The 19,020-nt window shown below is 40.8% G+C and overlaps 1 protein-coding gene across 1 annotated transcript in view; it reads right to left on the bottom strand.

The window, feature by feature from the left end:
* Window positions 1-19,020, bottom strand: part of LOC126469554 (uncharacterized) — a 133,307-nt gene that overhangs the window by 50,532 nt on the left and 63,755 nt on the right. Inside the window, exon 2 of the mRNA XM_050096676.1 lies at window positions 6,228-6,315. Within this exon, the coding sequence (XP_049952633.1) occupies window positions 6,228-6,309 (82 nt within the window). The 5' untranslated portion in view covers window positions 6,310-6,315. The remainder of the gene's footprint in view (window positions 1-6,227; window positions 6,316-19,020) is intronic.

Genomic DNA, 19,020 nt, shown 5'->3' on the forward strand with positions numbered 1-19,020 from the left:
TTCCTACTCTACTATTACACTTCAGAACAGTTACTCTCCATTATACAGGCCTTTGATGTATTCTTGCCATCTGCCTGCTCTTTCTTCTGCATTGAATAGTGGTTTTTCATCTGCACCTAATAAGTTTAAACCTTCGTATTTTATTTCTCTGGAGTTCTGTTTAACCTTCTTATAGGCTTTATAATTCTTTACTACAATTATATCTTTCTCAGTGCCTTGAGATATTTCTCTCATCCATTCTGACTTTGCTTGTTTGCATTTTTTGTTAATTTTATTCTTAGGTAACCTGATACTAATGACTTTCTACTTCAATATTAAGACTGTTGTTTATTCTTCTTCTGTCTGTAAGATCAAGTATTTCTTGAGTTATTCATGGTCATGACTTCTCTATCTTTACTTTTGCTACACGTTAAATGTCCTCTCCTTCCTTAATTGCTTCCTTCTTTGTTAAGTTCCACTTCTCTTCTACTGAATTATTCTACTGTATTACTCTTGACACTTTTACCTAGGCCATTTGTCACTGCCTCATAGGATTTCCACTTTGTCTCATTCTGTCCTCAATTTTCAGTATTCCATTTCATCATAAAGTCCTTTTTTATCGTCTTAAATCTCAACCTGCTATTCATCACTGCTAGGTTATGGTCTGAGTATGCATTTTGTGACGGTTCTGCCTTCTTTCTTCATTTCTTTGTTTGTTGCCCTTGGTGTCGATGTACTGTGACGTGATACTGCCTGAAACATGAGGTGCAAAAGTACAACACTGACTACTTTAAATAACGTAGCCAACAGGTGCACAGTTGCATTTCACAGTAGTTTACTTTCACTGTTCACAAACTCCCACAAATCCACAGTTATATATGGCCAGTGCAGTATTGTTTTAACTTTACATAAGACTTATTAATAGTTTCCAGGCAAACCTCCACATACTGCTACAATGAAATTAGAATTATATTAATACCTTCGGCTGCTGATGGGTGTTGATATATATCAACGAGGACAGGCGAAAATGTGTGCCCCGACCGGGACTCGAACCCGGGATCTCCTGCTTACATGGCAGACGTTCTATCCATCTGAGCCACCAAGGACACAGAGGATAGTGCGACTGCAGGGATTATGTCATGCACACCTCCTGCGAGACCCACATTCTCACCTCGTATGTCCACACACTACATTTGTAATGTCCCACCCCAACATACTCATTACTCGTGGAAGACATTCTTACCAAGTCCTGTAAGAGTTTGAGGAATATGTGTGCACCCGCACAGTAGAAGAAGGTCATAGCCAGTATTGCCAGAACTATATACTTATATGGATATGGTGCCTCTTCTTCCAGACATGTCCGAAAGAACAGAAACCGTATCCATATAAGTATATACTGCTACAATAGTTTACTATTGAACATCTACGAGCAGTAAAAACCTAACCACAAAGTTCACAGTTCTTGAAGAATAGAAAGGTGCACGTGGAGCAGACACTGTCATTGTTTTAATACACAGCCTAATTGTGTAACACTTATTTCACAATTAAGTTGAAGCATGTTGTTGTTCTAACCATCACAGGTTTCTTGTCTGAAGCTCGGTCATAGACTGACTGTCTCGGGACCAAAAATCAGGCCCTTATATGTCCTCACAATAATAGGTATGTAAACTACACATTGTTCAAAGTTAAATTTACAGAAATTACAATTAAAACTTAACTCATTAAATTAACTGAATACATCAAAAATTGGTTCTTTTTAAGAGTTTCTTCTACTAGAAGGTTTAAGCCAAATTATTTGTTTAAATGATGAAATTAACATATATAGTTATGCAAACAATACTTTTGACAAAACTGTTAATTACTTTGGAATTCATTAAGGGCGGGCTTTGCTAACATGTTTTCGAATCAAGTCAAATAAACGCTTAAAGAATGTTTTTAGTTGTTCACCCAAATGATTATATTTAGTACAGAATTTATATTTGTTTATACATCAACAATAGAATTTAATTTATGAAACAGTCACGGATTTCACCTTATAACAAAAGATACTAACTAGGCATAGTAAAAATAAATTAGGAAATCAATTACATACATAAAACTAAGCACAAAATTAGATCTAGTGTTATATTCTTCAACACTGAGGTCCAACCTATCTCTTTTATGAAAATGCAGATTATGCCCACGTATGTTAATGGTAATTAGTTAAGAACAAAATGAATTTTAAGGTGTGTGTGTGTGTGTGTGTGTGTGAATCTTTAAGGGATCAAACTGCTGAGGTCATTGGCCCCTAGACTTACACACTACTTAAACTAACTTACGCTAAGAACGACACACACATCCATGCCCAAGGAAGGACTCGAACCTCTGATAGGAGGGCGAATTTTAAGGAGGCAGATGGCAAAACAAGAGGGAAGTAAAATTATCCCAGCTTGCTTCATAACAATTTGAGTACACTTTGCATTTGAGTATTTGATTTCTAATTCTTGTCTAACCATGATGATGTCTAATTGGTATCTCCAGGTATTTGCCAAGTATAGCTTCCTCTACTGTGATTCTGGGAGACGGACTTTTCTACGAGTTGGGACCAGTGGAAAAACTCTAATAGACTCTCTCTACTCCCATTCTTTTCTTCAAGGCTATATTCCCCAAGAACTCTGTCTTCCACTCCCACTCCTATAATAGTGGTCCAATCACCTAAGACTATCAAATTTTCATCCCCCTTCACAAATTTTATCAGTTCCTCTGTTGCCACATATATTATGTGTGTTTCTTCATGATCAGTTTGTGATGTGAGCATGTAAACTTCCACAAGTGTGGTTGCTGTTGGATTACTTTCAATCCTCAGAAGAATCATTTGGTCACTGATGCTGTTGCTATTATCTTAGACTCATCTGACGAGAAATCTTTGTCTTCTTTCCATTTCACTTCACTAATCTCTACTAAATCTAAATTACCCTACTGGCCATTAAAATTGCTACACCACGAAGATGACGTGCTACAGACACGAAATTTAACCGACAGGAAGAAGATGGTGTGATATGCAAATGATTAGCTTTTCAGAGCATTCACACAAGGTTGGCACAGATGGCGACACCTACAACGTGCTGACAAGAGGAAAGTTTCCAACCGATTTCTCATACAAAATCAGCAGTTGACCGGTGTTGCCTGGTGAAACGTTATTGTGATGCCTCGTGTAAGGAGGAGAAATGCATACCATCACGTTTCTGACTTCGATAAAGGTCGGATTGTAGCCTATCGTGATTGCGGTTTACCGTATTGCTACATTGCTGCTCGCGTTGGTCGATATCCAATGACTGTTAGCAGAATATGGAATCGGTGGGAGCAGGAGGGTAATACGGAACGCCGTGCTGCATCCCAACGGCCTCGTATCACTAGCACTCGAGATGACAGACATCTTATCCGCATGGCTGTAACGGATCGTGCAGCCAAGTCTCGATCCCTGAGTCAACAGATGGGGAAGTTTGCAAGACAACAACCATCTGCACCAATAGTTCGACGACGTTTGCAGCAGCATGGACTATCAGCTCGGAGACCATGGCTGCGGTTACCCTTGATGCTGCATCACAGACAAGAGCACCTGCGATGGCGTACTCAACGACGAACCTGGGTGCACGAATGGCAAAACGTCATTTTTTCGGATGAATCCAGGTTCTGTTTACAGCATCATGATGGTCGCATCCGTGTTTGGCGACATCGCGGTGAATGCATATTGGAAGTGTGTATTCGTCATCGCCATACTGGCGTATCACCCAGCGTGATGGTATGGGGTGCCATTGGTTACACGTCTCGGTCACCTCTTGTTCACATTGACGGCCGTTTGAACAGTGGACGTACCATTTCAGATGTGTTACGACCCGTGGCTCTACCCTTAATTCGATCCCTGTGAAAGCCTACATTTCAGCAGGATAATGCATGACCGCATGTTGCAGGTCCTGTACGGGCCTTTCTGGATACAGAAAATGTTTATGCTGCCCTGGCCAGCACATTCTCCAGATCTCTCACCAATTGAAAACGTCTGGTCAATGGTGGCCGAGCAACTGGCTCGTCACAATATGCCAGTCACTACTCTTGACGAACTGTGGTATTATGTTGAAGCTGCATGGGCAGCTGTACCTGTACACGCCATCCAAGCTGTGTTAGACTCAATGCCCAGTCGTATCAAGGCTGTTATTACGGTCAGAGGTGGTTGTTCTGGGTACTGATTTCTCAGGATCTATGCACCCAAATTGCGCGAAAACGTAATCACATGTCAGTTCTAGTATAATATATTTGTCCAATGAATACCCGTTTATCATCTGAATTTCTTCTTGGTGTAGCAATTTTAATGGCCAGTAGTGTAATTAAACCTGCTTTTTATCTCTTCAGGTGAGGATCCAAGTGGGATCGGGTGGACGGTCATTACTCCACATCCCAAGGAGGAATTATTAGTAGTGTTTGTATTTTTACATATATAATTTCCAGATTTCATCGCTAAAAATTGGAAAATAAAGTATCGTGAAAACTATGAGTTCCAAGATGGCAAGAAAATCTAGAACTTACAAGCCCTGTTTAATTCAGTGCTTATGTGAGGACCTTCTCAAGTGGATGGGTTAGCGGCCTGACCAGTAACATTTCAACCAGGTTAGGCGCACAGGCTGACCTACCAAATGTCAGCAACAAATGGCTCATGAGTTCACAAGAAGAAGAGGCAAATTACAGGTATCTGAGTAAGGGAAGAGAGAAAGGGTAATAATCTCCACTAAGGAAAACCACAAGGGGAAAAAAGCAGAAAACAGAAAAATATAGGTAGAAGTGATTCAAAGAAACAGAATTTCCACGTTAACATGTTTGTATAGTCATAGTTTGCAGCCCAGAGTTCACAATTGTATTGCTTAGTGAAACACTTGTAATTGTGAGTGCGCAACTTCATACTGTGTGCATGATGCCATTATCAAAGGTTTTTGGAGGGTGCTGGGAAGACACAGGCAGTAACAAACTGTGATCCTCCCCAGAACCAAAACTTGGATCTGCACCTTTACCTCTTTATAGATTATCCAATTTCTCTATGAAATTCAGACGCCTAACATTCGACACCCTGATTCATAGAACATTTTCCTCTATTCTTCACCCTCCTGATAACCATCTTCTGACCAGTCTTCATCTGGAGACCTAAAAACGGACTTGTTTATCTCTGGATTTTTATGCAAACGAACTGGTCATCATGCGACTATGATAGAGGACTATATGTCCTGTGGGGAAACGTTGTGGTGGCTCTAATACAGTGGTTCCATTGCCTTCTGCATCCTCAGGTAATTTAGCATTGCTTATTATTCCATCTTTACAGCTAGTCTCCCATGTCTAAAACAAGAGAGTACCCTGAACCTCTATCTGCTTTTTCACCCTCCATTGACAAGGCAACCGGTAGAATGAGGGTCACTCCTTGCATCAGAAGTCTTCGGCTGGCATAGCTGATGGCTTTTTATTCAAAATTTAAGGTGTGGCTTGGCTCAAACCCTGAATCCATGACCTCTGTTTTAGAGGTATTTGAAGACACTACCCTAGACCATAGTACCCAGAGGATCATACACCAATCCTAATCTATCAGTAATTGGTTTAGTAACAACTTGTGAGATTTAATTGTAAAAAAGAACAGCAGTGCAGTGACAAATTAGGCTACAAAGTGAAAGAACTATGATTAGTCACTCATACAAATACTGACTGGCTATAGGACAATGTGTAAAAGTACAGTGGTCAGTTTCTCACCGATTTTGTTTTCAGTACCGTGTCACTAGTAACAATATGGGTGCAAAATCCAAAGTTCAAATTTTAATGGAAATGCATGAGAGATAGTGAAAGGTTGATTTAGTGACTTGATTTCTGTATGGCATCTGATGGATTTTGTACTGCAATAAGAAATAGAAAAACAATCCCCAGTGTCAACTCGGGTTGAATCCATGAACATGGAAGACCTTCACACTATCCACAAATCCGTCGACTGCAGTGATGATGATCATCATATTATAATAATCATGCAAGTAATTAAGCTTCCGGAAAAATAGGGCTAATTATATAAACTAAACTTGTTTTGAGACTTAAATGAAGATAAATGTTTATGAAAACATGGTATTTTTGACGTTTTATTGGAAACGCTCTTCTAGCAAATAGGGCCGAACTTGGCTGGTGTTTTCTTGGCTGTAATAGGAACATGAGGATATTTATAATGTACGCACCGTGACTAGGGAACTCACCTCTGACGGAAGCGACCCCGCCCAGAAGAGCTGCAGCAATGACCAGCATCCATCGCAGCCGGACTAACGTGCTGCTGCTCATGACGGTCTAAAACAAACACGCAGACCATTATACGATTGCAGTCCAAATGAGAGCCGAACTGCAACTACATGCAAAAAAAAAAAAAAAAAAGCAGCAGCTGCACTAGCCGCTCCAAGTGAATTGTTTGTATTATACAGTAAAGATGTGTCTGGTGCATCCCCTTCTTAAGAAAGAACTTGATATTAGCTGAATGTGAGAGTGAAGGCTGCTCATTTTAATTCATCGTTGAGATGTCGTTGATTAAAACCAGCACAATAAAGACGGAGTTTGTTAAAATATACTGTAGGTTGATTTTCAAATATATTAGTATGCGTCTGATGAGGGAATGTGCTGCCTTAGATTTTAAAATTTAGTGCAGAGTGGAATTTCCCTATTGTCCGCAGCCTTGACACTCATTTTCCATGCCTAAACTTTCCTTCAAAGTGGTAACATTGGCTAAGGACCTATTGCATGTTGGCTTTTCTCTCGGGATCTTCGATCGACGTTCGTTTAACGATATTTTCCACGTTTTGCCAGCGCTAGTGGTTAGCATTGTCAAAGGTTCACCCTCAACGTCGACTTAAGGTCCCGGCACAAAACCCAACAATCAATAAATCAACAAGTGACCACGAAAGTCTCAACAGTTCGGTGACACAATGGTTTGCCATTATATTACTAGGTGATTATCGACGGAGCAGTGCATTTCGATTGCTACGCGGTCACAACCTTCTGATATTAAATCACTGTTAAATGGTCAGGAATTCAGAATTTCTGCTCGTCATGTCTTTTGCCCGTGGTGGTGTTACATCGCTGCATTTTGTCGCAGGATCGTCATGGGTCTGGCAGATTGTCCTTTAGCGGGTTCCCACTGAAATTTTTTCAGCATTTCTGTCAAACTTTGTTATGGGCTATATTGATCTGCTATGCCCCCACCGGCGCACCTTAGGAGTCCTTCGATTTCTTCTGTCAAGTCCATTGGCTAAGGATCCCAAAACTGGAGCAGAACCGCACCGAAAATGTTGCAGTAGAATCTTGTACTCGGTTCCACTAATAAATGCACTGCGCTTTTCCAGGATTATTCCATGCCAGTACCAGTATGCATTTCTTGCCACTTATGTCAGGTATTCGCTCCATTTCACATCACTTCGTACTGACAGGCTCCAAAAGTTTACGGTTAGAGTGCTGCATCTGATACTATCTTGTTCTTTCCCCATCTATCTGCAGTTGATGAACAAACAGGACAGCGCCGTTTTGAATGATCTGAAGTGGGATGTGGCAATCGTCTGCTTTTTTCCAGCTTAAAACTCGCTTAAGGGGCTCCGGAACGCCCTATACTTGCAATGTTAAAATAACGCTTATAAATTACATCTTTCCTCACAAAGTATTTGAGGTAGGAAGTTGAACTTTTTACAGATTATTTATTGGAATATGGGCTACAACTTAACACAGGGATTTTACAAAATTTTAGTTCAGTTATTAAAGATGATTTTTTTTCAATTGTAATGAAAATTCACAACATTTTTTTGCAATTTTTTATTTATATATTCAAAAATATACAGTTTTTTGGAAAAAGGCTGTGTTAAATTATGCAGAAGGTACTGTGTAACATTTACTGAAAGTTTGAAACAAATATGTTTGGAAGATCCTTATAAAACATATAATTAGTATGAGAAAATAAAAGTTTTGGGAATCGAGCGACAAAGATTGGATTAACTTTTTAGTGCATTCCAGGTCCATAGGATGGATTATCTTCATCCTCTGCAAACTCCTCCTCCAGCTTCCTCTTGTTCCTCCTCCTGTTTACTCTTGCTTGTATTTCTAGACTCTTTACAGCCCTGTCTGCAGCCCGAAGGCATTCCTTGTCTAAAGCAAGCATCGCTCGTACCATGTTAGAACCTATCTTCATTCCCATATTTCTAAATACCTTGCACCTTACAATGTTGCCATCATTGAAAGTCGCAACAGCATCATACACACCAAAGTGAAGTGTTTCTATTCCAACAAATACAGTCTTGGGGATTCTCGACCATATAACACTATTTACACTTTCATTGGGGTTTTGAGTTTTTCCGTGAATACACTTTTTCAACAGTTCAGGTGCTGCTAAGTCTCTGAAAATAGGTTTTATCACCTCCATTATTGCATGAGGCAGACTATGCTTATGAGTGTACACTTCACCAGTTAGCAATCCTTTGTTATATTTACACCAACTGTCTTCTTCTTTGGGACACAAGCTATGTTGGGGATTTTCATCAGTTGAAGAAGTATGAAAAAAAAAGAGCCCAAACAGCCTTCTTCATTTCGTCGACACTTTGTGTATTTTGCCTAATAGCCATTCCATAATAGTACTGTATTTTGTCAATTACACTGTCAGTTAACCTTCCCTTCCCATCCAACCCTTTACCATCACTGAGTTTTTGTTTTTTGTACGAAGCTTTCAGTCGCCGAAGTCTTGTTCCCATTCGCTTCTGTACGTGTCCAATAGACTCAAATTTCTGCACTACAACATCATCACCATAGGGCTTCAGTCCTTGAACATGTTTGAAACTTTTAGAATCACCGTCACCAAGGTAATTAACATATCGCACTTTATCACACGCCTCAGAACGCTGGAATATACTGGCAACACCAGCCACTTCCATTCCTCCACTACTGCCACTATAGTTAGCTTTGCAATTATTTTCATGTGTACCTTTATATTTTTGTGGACATCTACAATACTTTGATATTACTGCTACATCTAAAACTTCCCCTGTATACATACTGGTGGCAGATACTACACCATGAAGAGATGTGTGTCCCCGTTTATGCCAGGTACCATCGAACGCTGCAGTCAAATCTCTGTTACCATTATTTTCCATTACTGCCTCTTCCACAGCGTTCTTCATAGATTCTATACAGACATCTTCTACTTTAGACCCTATTAATTTATTATAGATCGTAAACTTGGTTGGGGGATTTGGAGGATTCATGATGCCACAGAAAATTGCACCTTACCAACTGAACGCAAGGAATAAACAAATCTAATGTTGTGTTCGTAGATTTTGCTACCATTTTCTTCAGTTGCAGTTACTGCAACACTGTTCCAAAAGGTGGTCATGTATGAACACTTATCACATTTCAGTTGTATTTCACTAGCAAGTCTTTTGTGCTTTATTATGGAGAGTTCCAGACCAACTTCACTACAATGAATACATCTTACACAGTTTGAAAAAATTCCTTTGAGAACTGACATATCAAATATTTCATTCACATCCGATTCGCCCATACAACATTCATAGTTTTCACTCATTGAACCAAGCTTCTTCTGTGAAGTATTTTCTTTCCCACTTTGACTGCTATGGGCAGGTGTACTTGAGAGGTTAGGTTCACTCACTTGGTTATCGTCTTTATTGTTTACAGTAATAACACATACCTATGGCTTTCCAACATTTCTCCTTTTCTTAAAAGCCTTCAGAGGATTTCTAATAACTTTACTTTTACTCATTATTATACTTCAACAAAACAGAGACTCAAGAAACAGAATTAATTACGAATATTTTCGAGATAACGACAGAGTAAATAAACATGAAACAATCGACAATCACACCAGCGATATATATTGAACCATCACAGGTTAGCCACAACCATGGAGGTAAGAATAGAGGGAGACGCTGTGACGTCACAGCTGTGAAGCTATGTGAAGCCGAGGGTAGCCATCTCAATCTGACCAAAATATTGCTGCTGTAAGCTTGTGTGCATAGGCTTGTCGCTCGCTTTTGGAAGGATTTTGCGCTATTATGGTGATTTGCGTGGTGTTCGGATGTACGAATCGTTCTGATTGTGATGCGAAATCGAAGGGAATAACATTTCATGTGTAAGTTGTCTCGTTAAGTGTGATTTTACAACTGCATTGTGAATGAACGTGTGCTACATCGGTACTTGTACTATAGCGTGTTTGTCTCCTGTATGATTTTAGATTTCCTAAAAATGATAGTCGGAAAGCTCTGTGCGAGAATGCCGTGAGGAGGAAGAATTGGCGTGTGTCTAAATGGAGCACTATATGTTCTCAGCATTTCCGAGAAGAGGACATAGACCGAACTTCCCTTTCAACAGTAAGGCTCCGAGAAAATGCTGTACCATCAGTTTTCCCTACACACCCAAAACATTTGCAAAAGGTATGTTAATTCAAAGAATTAAATTCTTAGTTTTCAAGTTCACGTTTCAGTATAATACATATGTATCGTTGATAATCCAAGTGTTGAGTAACTCGCTTTGTCTTCATCATGTACCAAATTAAAAGCTAACACTACATTAACTGGCGTAAAGTATAGGGCTAAACAGGACACTGTGTAGATTTGCTATTCTATGTACCGTATTTCAGTAAATATTGGTGGTAATGAACAGTGTTTCCCAGTAGCGTAACGTAACTGAAATGTCCCAGTACGTATTACAAACAAAATGTATTTATGGGACTTTGGAGGGAGGGTATAGCTAACTTAGTTTTCAGTTTCTATTATTTAGTTTGTGATACACGTTTATTACTGAATTAACAAAATTGTATCATTTACATTGAAGGCTAGCTATTCGTAATATCACATTAAAAACTATTTTTAATCAGAAGAAACGCGGAATTTCGCCTTTACGAGATTTTATTTTAAACAAAAACTTTGAAAAAACCAATCTGATGACGTTACATGCGTATATGGTGCAATTAGCGACTGAAATACACGCAGCGCTATAGCACACTGGCAATGTTTTGGTCAGAGTGTGATGGCAGCGAGCCACGCCCCCATGGCTTCAATACGTAGTACGGCTGGGATACGTAGCGCCATCTCCCCTTATTATTACCTCCATGGTAAGTAACACATACTTTATCTCACATCACTAAAATGTACCTGATGAACACGGACGTTAATAATAACACCATTTGACAGCAGTTTAACAGCGCCACAGGGGGTCACGCCCATGCAGAACACATTTCAAAAAAAATTTAAAAATATTTGTAGTCTTCGGAATTGAATAAATTATATATCTATTAAAAGGTAATAGTCTGCAGATTCAGAAAACGCAAAAAAGTAAAAATTGAACTTTTCATGATTTTGAGCCGTTCCGGAGCCCCTTAATAGTCACAAGGGGAAAATCAAAAAAATTCGGGAGAGTTCAGAGAGTTATCAGTACCGATATCTTTCTTGCCCACATCACCTGCTAATGGAATACAGAAGCAGATGTACATATATGTAGATGAAGGCGATGCAGACTGAGAGTGCAGTGGGGTGTAATATTCCGCGGACTTCATACACTGAACAGCCAAAACATTACGAACGCTGTCCACCACGACGTTGGATGCCTCCTGGTAACTGTGCGAGCACGTGACGCGGTAACAAAAGTATGTAAGCGGAGCAGCCACGGACTGGGGACCACCCTAGCGAAGAAATGGGCTGCAAATGGGGAAATACATTGAGACAAGTGGCTTTGAAAAGGGCAGATTATTATTACTCAGTCTCTGAACGAGTATCTAGAAAGGGAAACTACCACTAGGCGGTAAATCATCAAGTCCACGACTCTTCACAGAACGTGGGGTTCGGAAGCTTGCTTGTTCTGTAAAGTGGGGTAGATGGTGATATGTGGCATCTCTGTCTAAAGAGCACAATGCTAGTGCACGCTCACGTGTTTTGGAGCACGCCATTCATCGTACATTGTTGGACATGGAGCTCCTCAGCAGAATATTCATACATGTACACATGTTGACCCAACGGCATCGTCAGTTACGACTGCAGCGAGCGCGGAACCATCGGGATTCGACCTTCTATCAATGGGAATGTTTCGGCTCTTCGGGTGAATCACATTTTTTGTTACACTAGGGCGATGATCGTCTCCACAAACGCCGTCATTGAGGTGAATGGCGACTTGAAACGTGCAGCGCGCCACGGACGCAGACTGATAGAGCAGTATTATGCTATGGGAGACATTCTCCTGCGCTTGCATGGGATCTGTGGTAGTAACCGAAGACACGCTGACAGCTGCGAACCACCTGCGTTCCTTAATACATAATGCCTTCTCCGACGGCGATGTCACCTTTCAGCAGTATAATTGTCCGTGGCTCGGAGCCACAACCGTGCTGCAGTGGTCTGAGGAGCATTGTTGTGAACTCACGTCAATGTCTCGGCGGCAAAATTCGCGTGATGTAAATCCTACGGAACCCATCTGGGTCGCTATCGGGCGCCATCGCCGCGTACGCAAATCAGCGGCCCGTTATTTACGCGAAGTACCATGACCTGTGCGTAGACATCTAATGCCACATACTTCCACAAACCATCAACAAACTGCCGGATCCCTGATACGCAGAATCAGCGATGTATTTCATCTCACAGATGGACAAAGGAGCTATTAAGCAGGTGGTCATAATGTTTTGGCTCATCTGTGCATAGCATCTAATCAATACCCTTGTTCAACCTGCTACTCGGAAAGACGTCCAGCAGCCTCGGTGACTAATGTTAATGTACCGGTAATTCATTGTTTCTTACTCAAACACCCTATCACCCACAATAAAACAACAACGTCTCTCTTTAAATGTAACATCATTCATAACATAACATTGAAACTGTCATCAAAATATTATTTGAAGGAAGTTATCCTGTAAAACAAAAAGGGAAACTGCAGACAGACTCCCTACGTAACTGTCATCGAAGATAGTTAAAGTGATCCAATAAATAAAATAACGGTGCTGCTTCCGTAATTCCTATTACGATTTGGGGCACAGCGTCGACTCTTTCCTTGAAACTTCCTGGCAGATTAAAACTGTGTGCCGGACCGAGACTCGAACTCTGGACCTTTGCCTTTCGCGGGCAAGTGCTCTACAAAACGCAAAGGTCCCGAGTTCGAGTATCGGTCCGGCACACAGTTTTAATCTGCCAGGAAGTTTCATATCAGCACACACTCCGCTGCAGAGTGAAAATCTCATTCTGGACTCTTTCCTTGTTTTTCAAAATCGTGTGTGGATGTTGGAATAGTGGTTCAAAAATGGTTCAAATGGCTCTGAGCACTATGAGACTTAACATCTACGGTCATCAGTCCCCTAAAACTTAGAACTACTTAAACCTAACTAACCTAAGGACATCACACAACACCCAGTCATGACGAGGCAGAGAAAATCCCTGACCCCACCGGGAATCGAACCCGGGAACCCGGGCGCGGAAATCGAGAACGCTACCGCACGACCACGAGCTGCGGACTTAGAATAGTGAATCTAACAGTTTCTCATCGAACTTTTGTTGCAGGCAGATTCATTACTGTTAACAATAATCCGAACAAAGTTTTTACACCATCACACACATTCTGTAAACTACTGTAACGTGCTTAGTTTATAAAATTGTAGGTGCCGAAACACATCTTTTCCGCCATACAACATCCCCGCCACCCCCTCAGCCATAAAACTCAAAAGTTTCGATTTTTGAAAACTTGTGATAAAACTTACAATGAAAAATCTTTTTTACAAAATAGTGCTCTAAAATTTAGGCATTTAAAACATAATTTCTTATTATCAAAACAATAAAACGATGATATTTAATATAAATGACAGGTGGTACCATCTGTGTTCGTAATAGTGCCACTTTGCTCCCTAGTTCTGCTAGATACATATCCGCACAAGTCAGTAGTTTTCGTGACTATCACGTCATGTTTTCAACTTCTGCCAACAGGAACGTTTAAACGGTTGTATTATAGCTACCCATTGTCACGTTCACTGGTGCTGGCGCAGCGCCAAATTATAGCTACGTTGCGATTTAATGCACGCGTACTATTTTAAATCTCTGGTGCCGACTTGTTCCTGTGAGTTAAAAAAAAAAATCCCTAGGAGGTTCCGGAACGCCGTTCCGGGGCGTCCCGGCCGAAATTAAGCACAAGCGTAGGTCTCTTCCCCATTGTACCAAGTATTACGATTTCTTCCCGTTCCATTAGCGAATGGAGTGCAGCAGGAATAGCGGCTTAAATGATTGTGAGCGTACTAAAATCATTCTAATCCAGTCCTCGCGGTCGCTTTGGGAGCATCAAGTTGGGGACTCTGGTATATTCCTTCCTTAAGACTGGTTCTTGAAACTTTGTAAGTAGGCTTTCACTGGATAGCTGACGTCTTGATACTCTCCCTTGAGTCGAATAAACCTGTCACCATTCGTGCTATCCTCCTTTGTATACGGTCACTATCACATGGTGGTTCAGTTTGGTATTGGTCTCACACATCTGAGGGTCTCACGAGTGTTTTGCACGCAATCTCCTTAGCAGTCTTTCGCAGACTAATTACTTTTTCCCAGCGTTCTACTAATGAATGATGTTTCTCACTTGTTTTACCTACGACTCAGCCCTACTTGACCATTCTATTTCATATCGTCACAGGTTGTTATACATGGCAGGGACATAGCCAGTTTTTTTTGTGAAACAGGCGGTGGGGGGGGGGGGGGGCGGGCAGGGATGAAAATACTTTTATTTATTATATATACCCAACAGTAACATACAGGGTGAAGCGAAATTCGCGCACTCGGGCTTCGCAGTGCGACTCCTCCTCACATGCCAACGATAAAAAAAGTCTCTCACAAAATTTCGTCTAGCGATTACATCCAGCAGAAAAAGGTCGTTAAAGAGTGGCAATCTGGCGACACCGTAACAACACGTACCGTAACTATCTCTGACAGAACTTACTAGTCGTGCTGTACAGTTGGTGCAATGGATAGAGTTTTGGGTTAGCATGCAGGAGGTCGACAGTTCGATCTGGAATTCAAGCATATGCTTTTTATTTGGTAAATGTAGTCCAGGGGGTATGGTATCTGGCATCTTAATCGTCAACAGCGATTACAACAGGTCATCTGGATAACATTTGCACTTACATACGACAATCATAGAAATGGAAGAGTGGTCAGCTTTGAAAGAAGCCCTTTCCACGTCGTGGGCTCGAATTTATTCGCACCATCTACTCGATGCGAAGCCTGTTTTCTTTGTACCCTCCTCTAATGGTCACATACATTAGTACCAACTATTATTCTTGCCTCGTTCAGGTCCATTACATTTCGTTAGGGCCTTAGGTTACCAGTAGGACTAGCAACGTCCTTTTCGAATAATATCCAAACTCGGTTACTATTTGTGTTATCACCATGGTCCCATTAATTGTTTCAACAGTCTGTTTCTTATTTGTCTAACCACGTATTTGTTGCATTCAGCGTTACAAACTGTTGTAAATTTAGGATACATGTGACATAAGAAACGGTGTATATTACAGTATGAAATTTCAGAATGAAATCAGTAAACAAAAAAAATGCGACCCATCCCTGGGCTGAACCCTCGGCCTCCTGCATGCTAACCCAAAACTCTATCCACTGCAACAACTGTACACCACAAGTAATAAGTGCTGTCAGAGGTAGCTACGCTACGTGTTGTTACAGTGCTGCCAGATTGCCACTCTTTAACGTCCTGTTTCTGCCGGATGTACTCGCCAGACGAAATTTTGTGAGAGAGATTTTTTATCGCTGGCATGTGAGGAGTCGGGCTGCGAACCCCGAGTGCGCGAATTTCGCTTCACCCTATATATATTCCTCTTTGCTAACAAAACACAGCTCAGTCTTCTAATACAAGGTTCACTATCGCAGAGCAGAAGAATCTTAACGTTGGGTTGAATAACTTATAAAGTTAAACGGGTTCATACCTCCTTTAACAATAGTAATTTTTCTCCTGCTATAATCTTATGTAAAATTTATGGTTTATCTGAAGCAAGTCAGATTTCTCCAGCACATCAAAGCATCCGAAGTTCCTCAATTCAGTCTCAAGTTTTATTAAATGATCTCTCATTTCATAAAAAATCTTCAATTTCCTTAAGTGATCAAGAAATTTTTAATATTATTATTTCAATAATCAACTTGAAACCATAACAATCAACGCTATTTTGTCGAAAGTCGACATGTTGAGAAACGTGGCTGTTGTACTTAAGGTTTATAATTTATATAAAAAACAGCTACCAGCCACATGTATTTACTATTGTATGAAATTAATCTAAAACGGAATAAATAATATTACATACAAATAAGATTACAAACATTATATGTAGTACAGAATTATTGTGTGTTACTAATTAGTTGTTACAGTAGTAGGAGATAAATTCTAATATATGACATAATATGCAAAGCACATGTTTTCATTATGCAATTTTTCAATGACATATAAGCAGTTTTTGGGGACTGTATACTGAATGTTTTTGATGGAATATTGGGCTTAAGTTATTTTAAAAAAGTAAAAGCTTCTTCAAAGTTATTTAAGAAGGGGGTGTTAACTGACTCTGTCTGTTCATTCAAAATGAGATCAGGGAACCTGTTTTTATGTGTATGAATCTCAGTCTCCTCTAGGAGATTCAATGTGAAACCTTTGTCTTTGAGGTGTAATATCTGCAGGTTGTTTTCTATATTCTCAACTGTATGATTGTTTTCTGCAAGATGGGTGGCAAAAGCAGATTTGCTTAGGTTTTTCAGACGTAGGGCATCAAGGTGTTCCTTGAATCTTGTTTCAAAAGCTCTACCTGTTTGGCCAATGTAGAATTTAGGACAGTTGTTACACTTGAGTTTATAAATTCCAGATCTTTTATGGGGTATGCTATTGTGTGGGAGTGAGTGTATGACTCTTTGTTGGAGTTTGTTATTGGTAGAGAAACTGATTTTGAAATTCTTCTTCTTGAATAAGTTGGAAATTTTATATGAAAGTGGGCCTATATATGGTAGGGCTACATATTTTACTGATTTTTTGTCTTTCATAGTTATTGTGGCTGTTGCTTGTTGCGAAGACTTATTGCTAGCAATTTTTACTTTTGTTTTTTGAGAGAGTGTGTCTATGATTGAAGCATCATAGCCATTATTTTGGGCAATTGATTTGATTATGCTGATTTCTTTGTGCTGTTCAGTGGGGGTGAGGGGGACTTTATGCATACGATGTAGCATTGACCGGAAATTAGCCATCTTATGTAGGTTCGGGTGGCAGGATGTATTGCTGATGGTAACATCTGTGGTTGTTGGTTTTCGAAAGATACCAAAATGGTGTTTGTTATTTAGGTTTGATATTTTGAGATCCAGAAATGTGGCTGGTAGCTGCTTTTATATAAATTATAAACCATAACAATCAAATTTATTAGTGAAACAAAACAGAATACACAGATACTATGAGCTTCAGAAATGGGATCTTAACATTGATTCAAGCATTAATTTCAACTAGACTTCTAATGTATCCCTTTCTCGTCGTATGATTGAAAAACAAAATATAGGGACGATCAAAAAGTTTCTGTCCGAAGGCCATACAGTCCAGAATCGGTATGTCACTCAGGCAAAATCGCCTTGGGCATTGAGGCAATCACCCCATCATCATAGCAGATTGAAGATACACGTTTGGTAAAACATCGTGTACTGCTGCGTGAAGGAGTCCGTAACTGCCTGCTGCACATCCTCGTCCAACAGGAGCCGTCGACGCTCCAAGGCCTTTTTTGAGGGACCGAAGGCGTGATAATCGCATCGGGAGGGACCAAGACCGTAAGGCAGACACTTGAGTGTTTCCTACTTGAGTTGGCGTAACTTCTGCGTTACATTTGCGATATGCGGACGTGCGTCATCATGAAGCAGCAGCACCCCTTGTCGCACCATTCCACAACGGCGCTTATCGACAGAAATGCTGCCCATTACATATTTTTCATCTCCGATGGATGTCAACCAGTGCTTGTCCTACAGCAGTCAAGAAAACGATAACAGCATGTTGGTTCTGTTTAGAGGCATTTGGTAATAACGTAGTCATTGTTCACGTTTCCACATTTACCACACGCCTGTCGGAAAGACACGAATGTCACACTTATCCTTTGCCTACATGTCGGTGATACGTTGGATAAACTCTGTAGTAACGCCCTCAAACAGAAACTCATTGATTGCCCATTATATTTTTCAACTGGACTATATGGCAAATAGTTCGTGTGAAATTTCAGTTAGGTTGTGGGGTGGAGGGGGGGTTGTCCGGAACTCCTGCAACCTCTCCTACCCCTCTACCTCTCCCCCGTTTGGCTAAGCCTTTGCACGTAGCTGTTTGTATGATCTGATTGATTCCAACTGTGACTATGTTTCTTAACTGCATTATCTGTAAAAAGTTTGAGGTTACTGTTAATATGATCAGTCTGGTCATTAATGTACAGCGTGAACCGCAAATGTTCCAACACACAGCTCAGGGGCTTGCCTCAACTTACACTATGTGATCAAAAGTATCCGGACGCCTGGCTGAAAATGCCTTACAAGTTAGTGGCGCCCTCCACCGGTAATGCTGGAAATAAGTATGGTGTTTGCCCACTCTTAGCCTTGATGACAGCTTCGCATGCCTACGTTCAATCAGGTGCTGGAAGGTTTCTTGGGGAATGGCAGCCCATTCTTCACGGAGTGCTGCACTGAGGAGAGGTATCGATGTCGGTCGATGAGTCCTGGCACGAAGTCGGCGTTCCAAAACATCCCAAAGGTGTTCTATAGGATTCAGGTCAGTACTCTGTGCAGGCTGGTCCATTACAGGGATGTTATTGTCGTGTAACCACTCCGCCTCATGCCGTGCGTTACGAACAGGTCTCGTTGAAAGATGCGATCGCCAACCCCGAATTGCTCTTCAGTAGTGGGAAGCAACAAGGTGCTTAAAACATCAATGTAGGCCTGTGCTGTGATAGTGTTGGCACCATACACGCTGGCAGATGACGTTCGCCCGCAT

This window comes from Schistocerca serialis, chromosome 3 (genome assembly GCF_023864345.2).
Source record: "Schistocerca serialis cubense isolate TAMUIC-IGC-003099 chromosome 3, iqSchSeri2.2, whole genome shotgun sequence".
In the NCBI taxonomy this organism is placed as follows: domain Eukaryota; kingdom Metazoa; phylum Arthropoda; class Insecta; order Orthoptera; family Acrididae; genus Schistocerca; species Schistocerca serialis.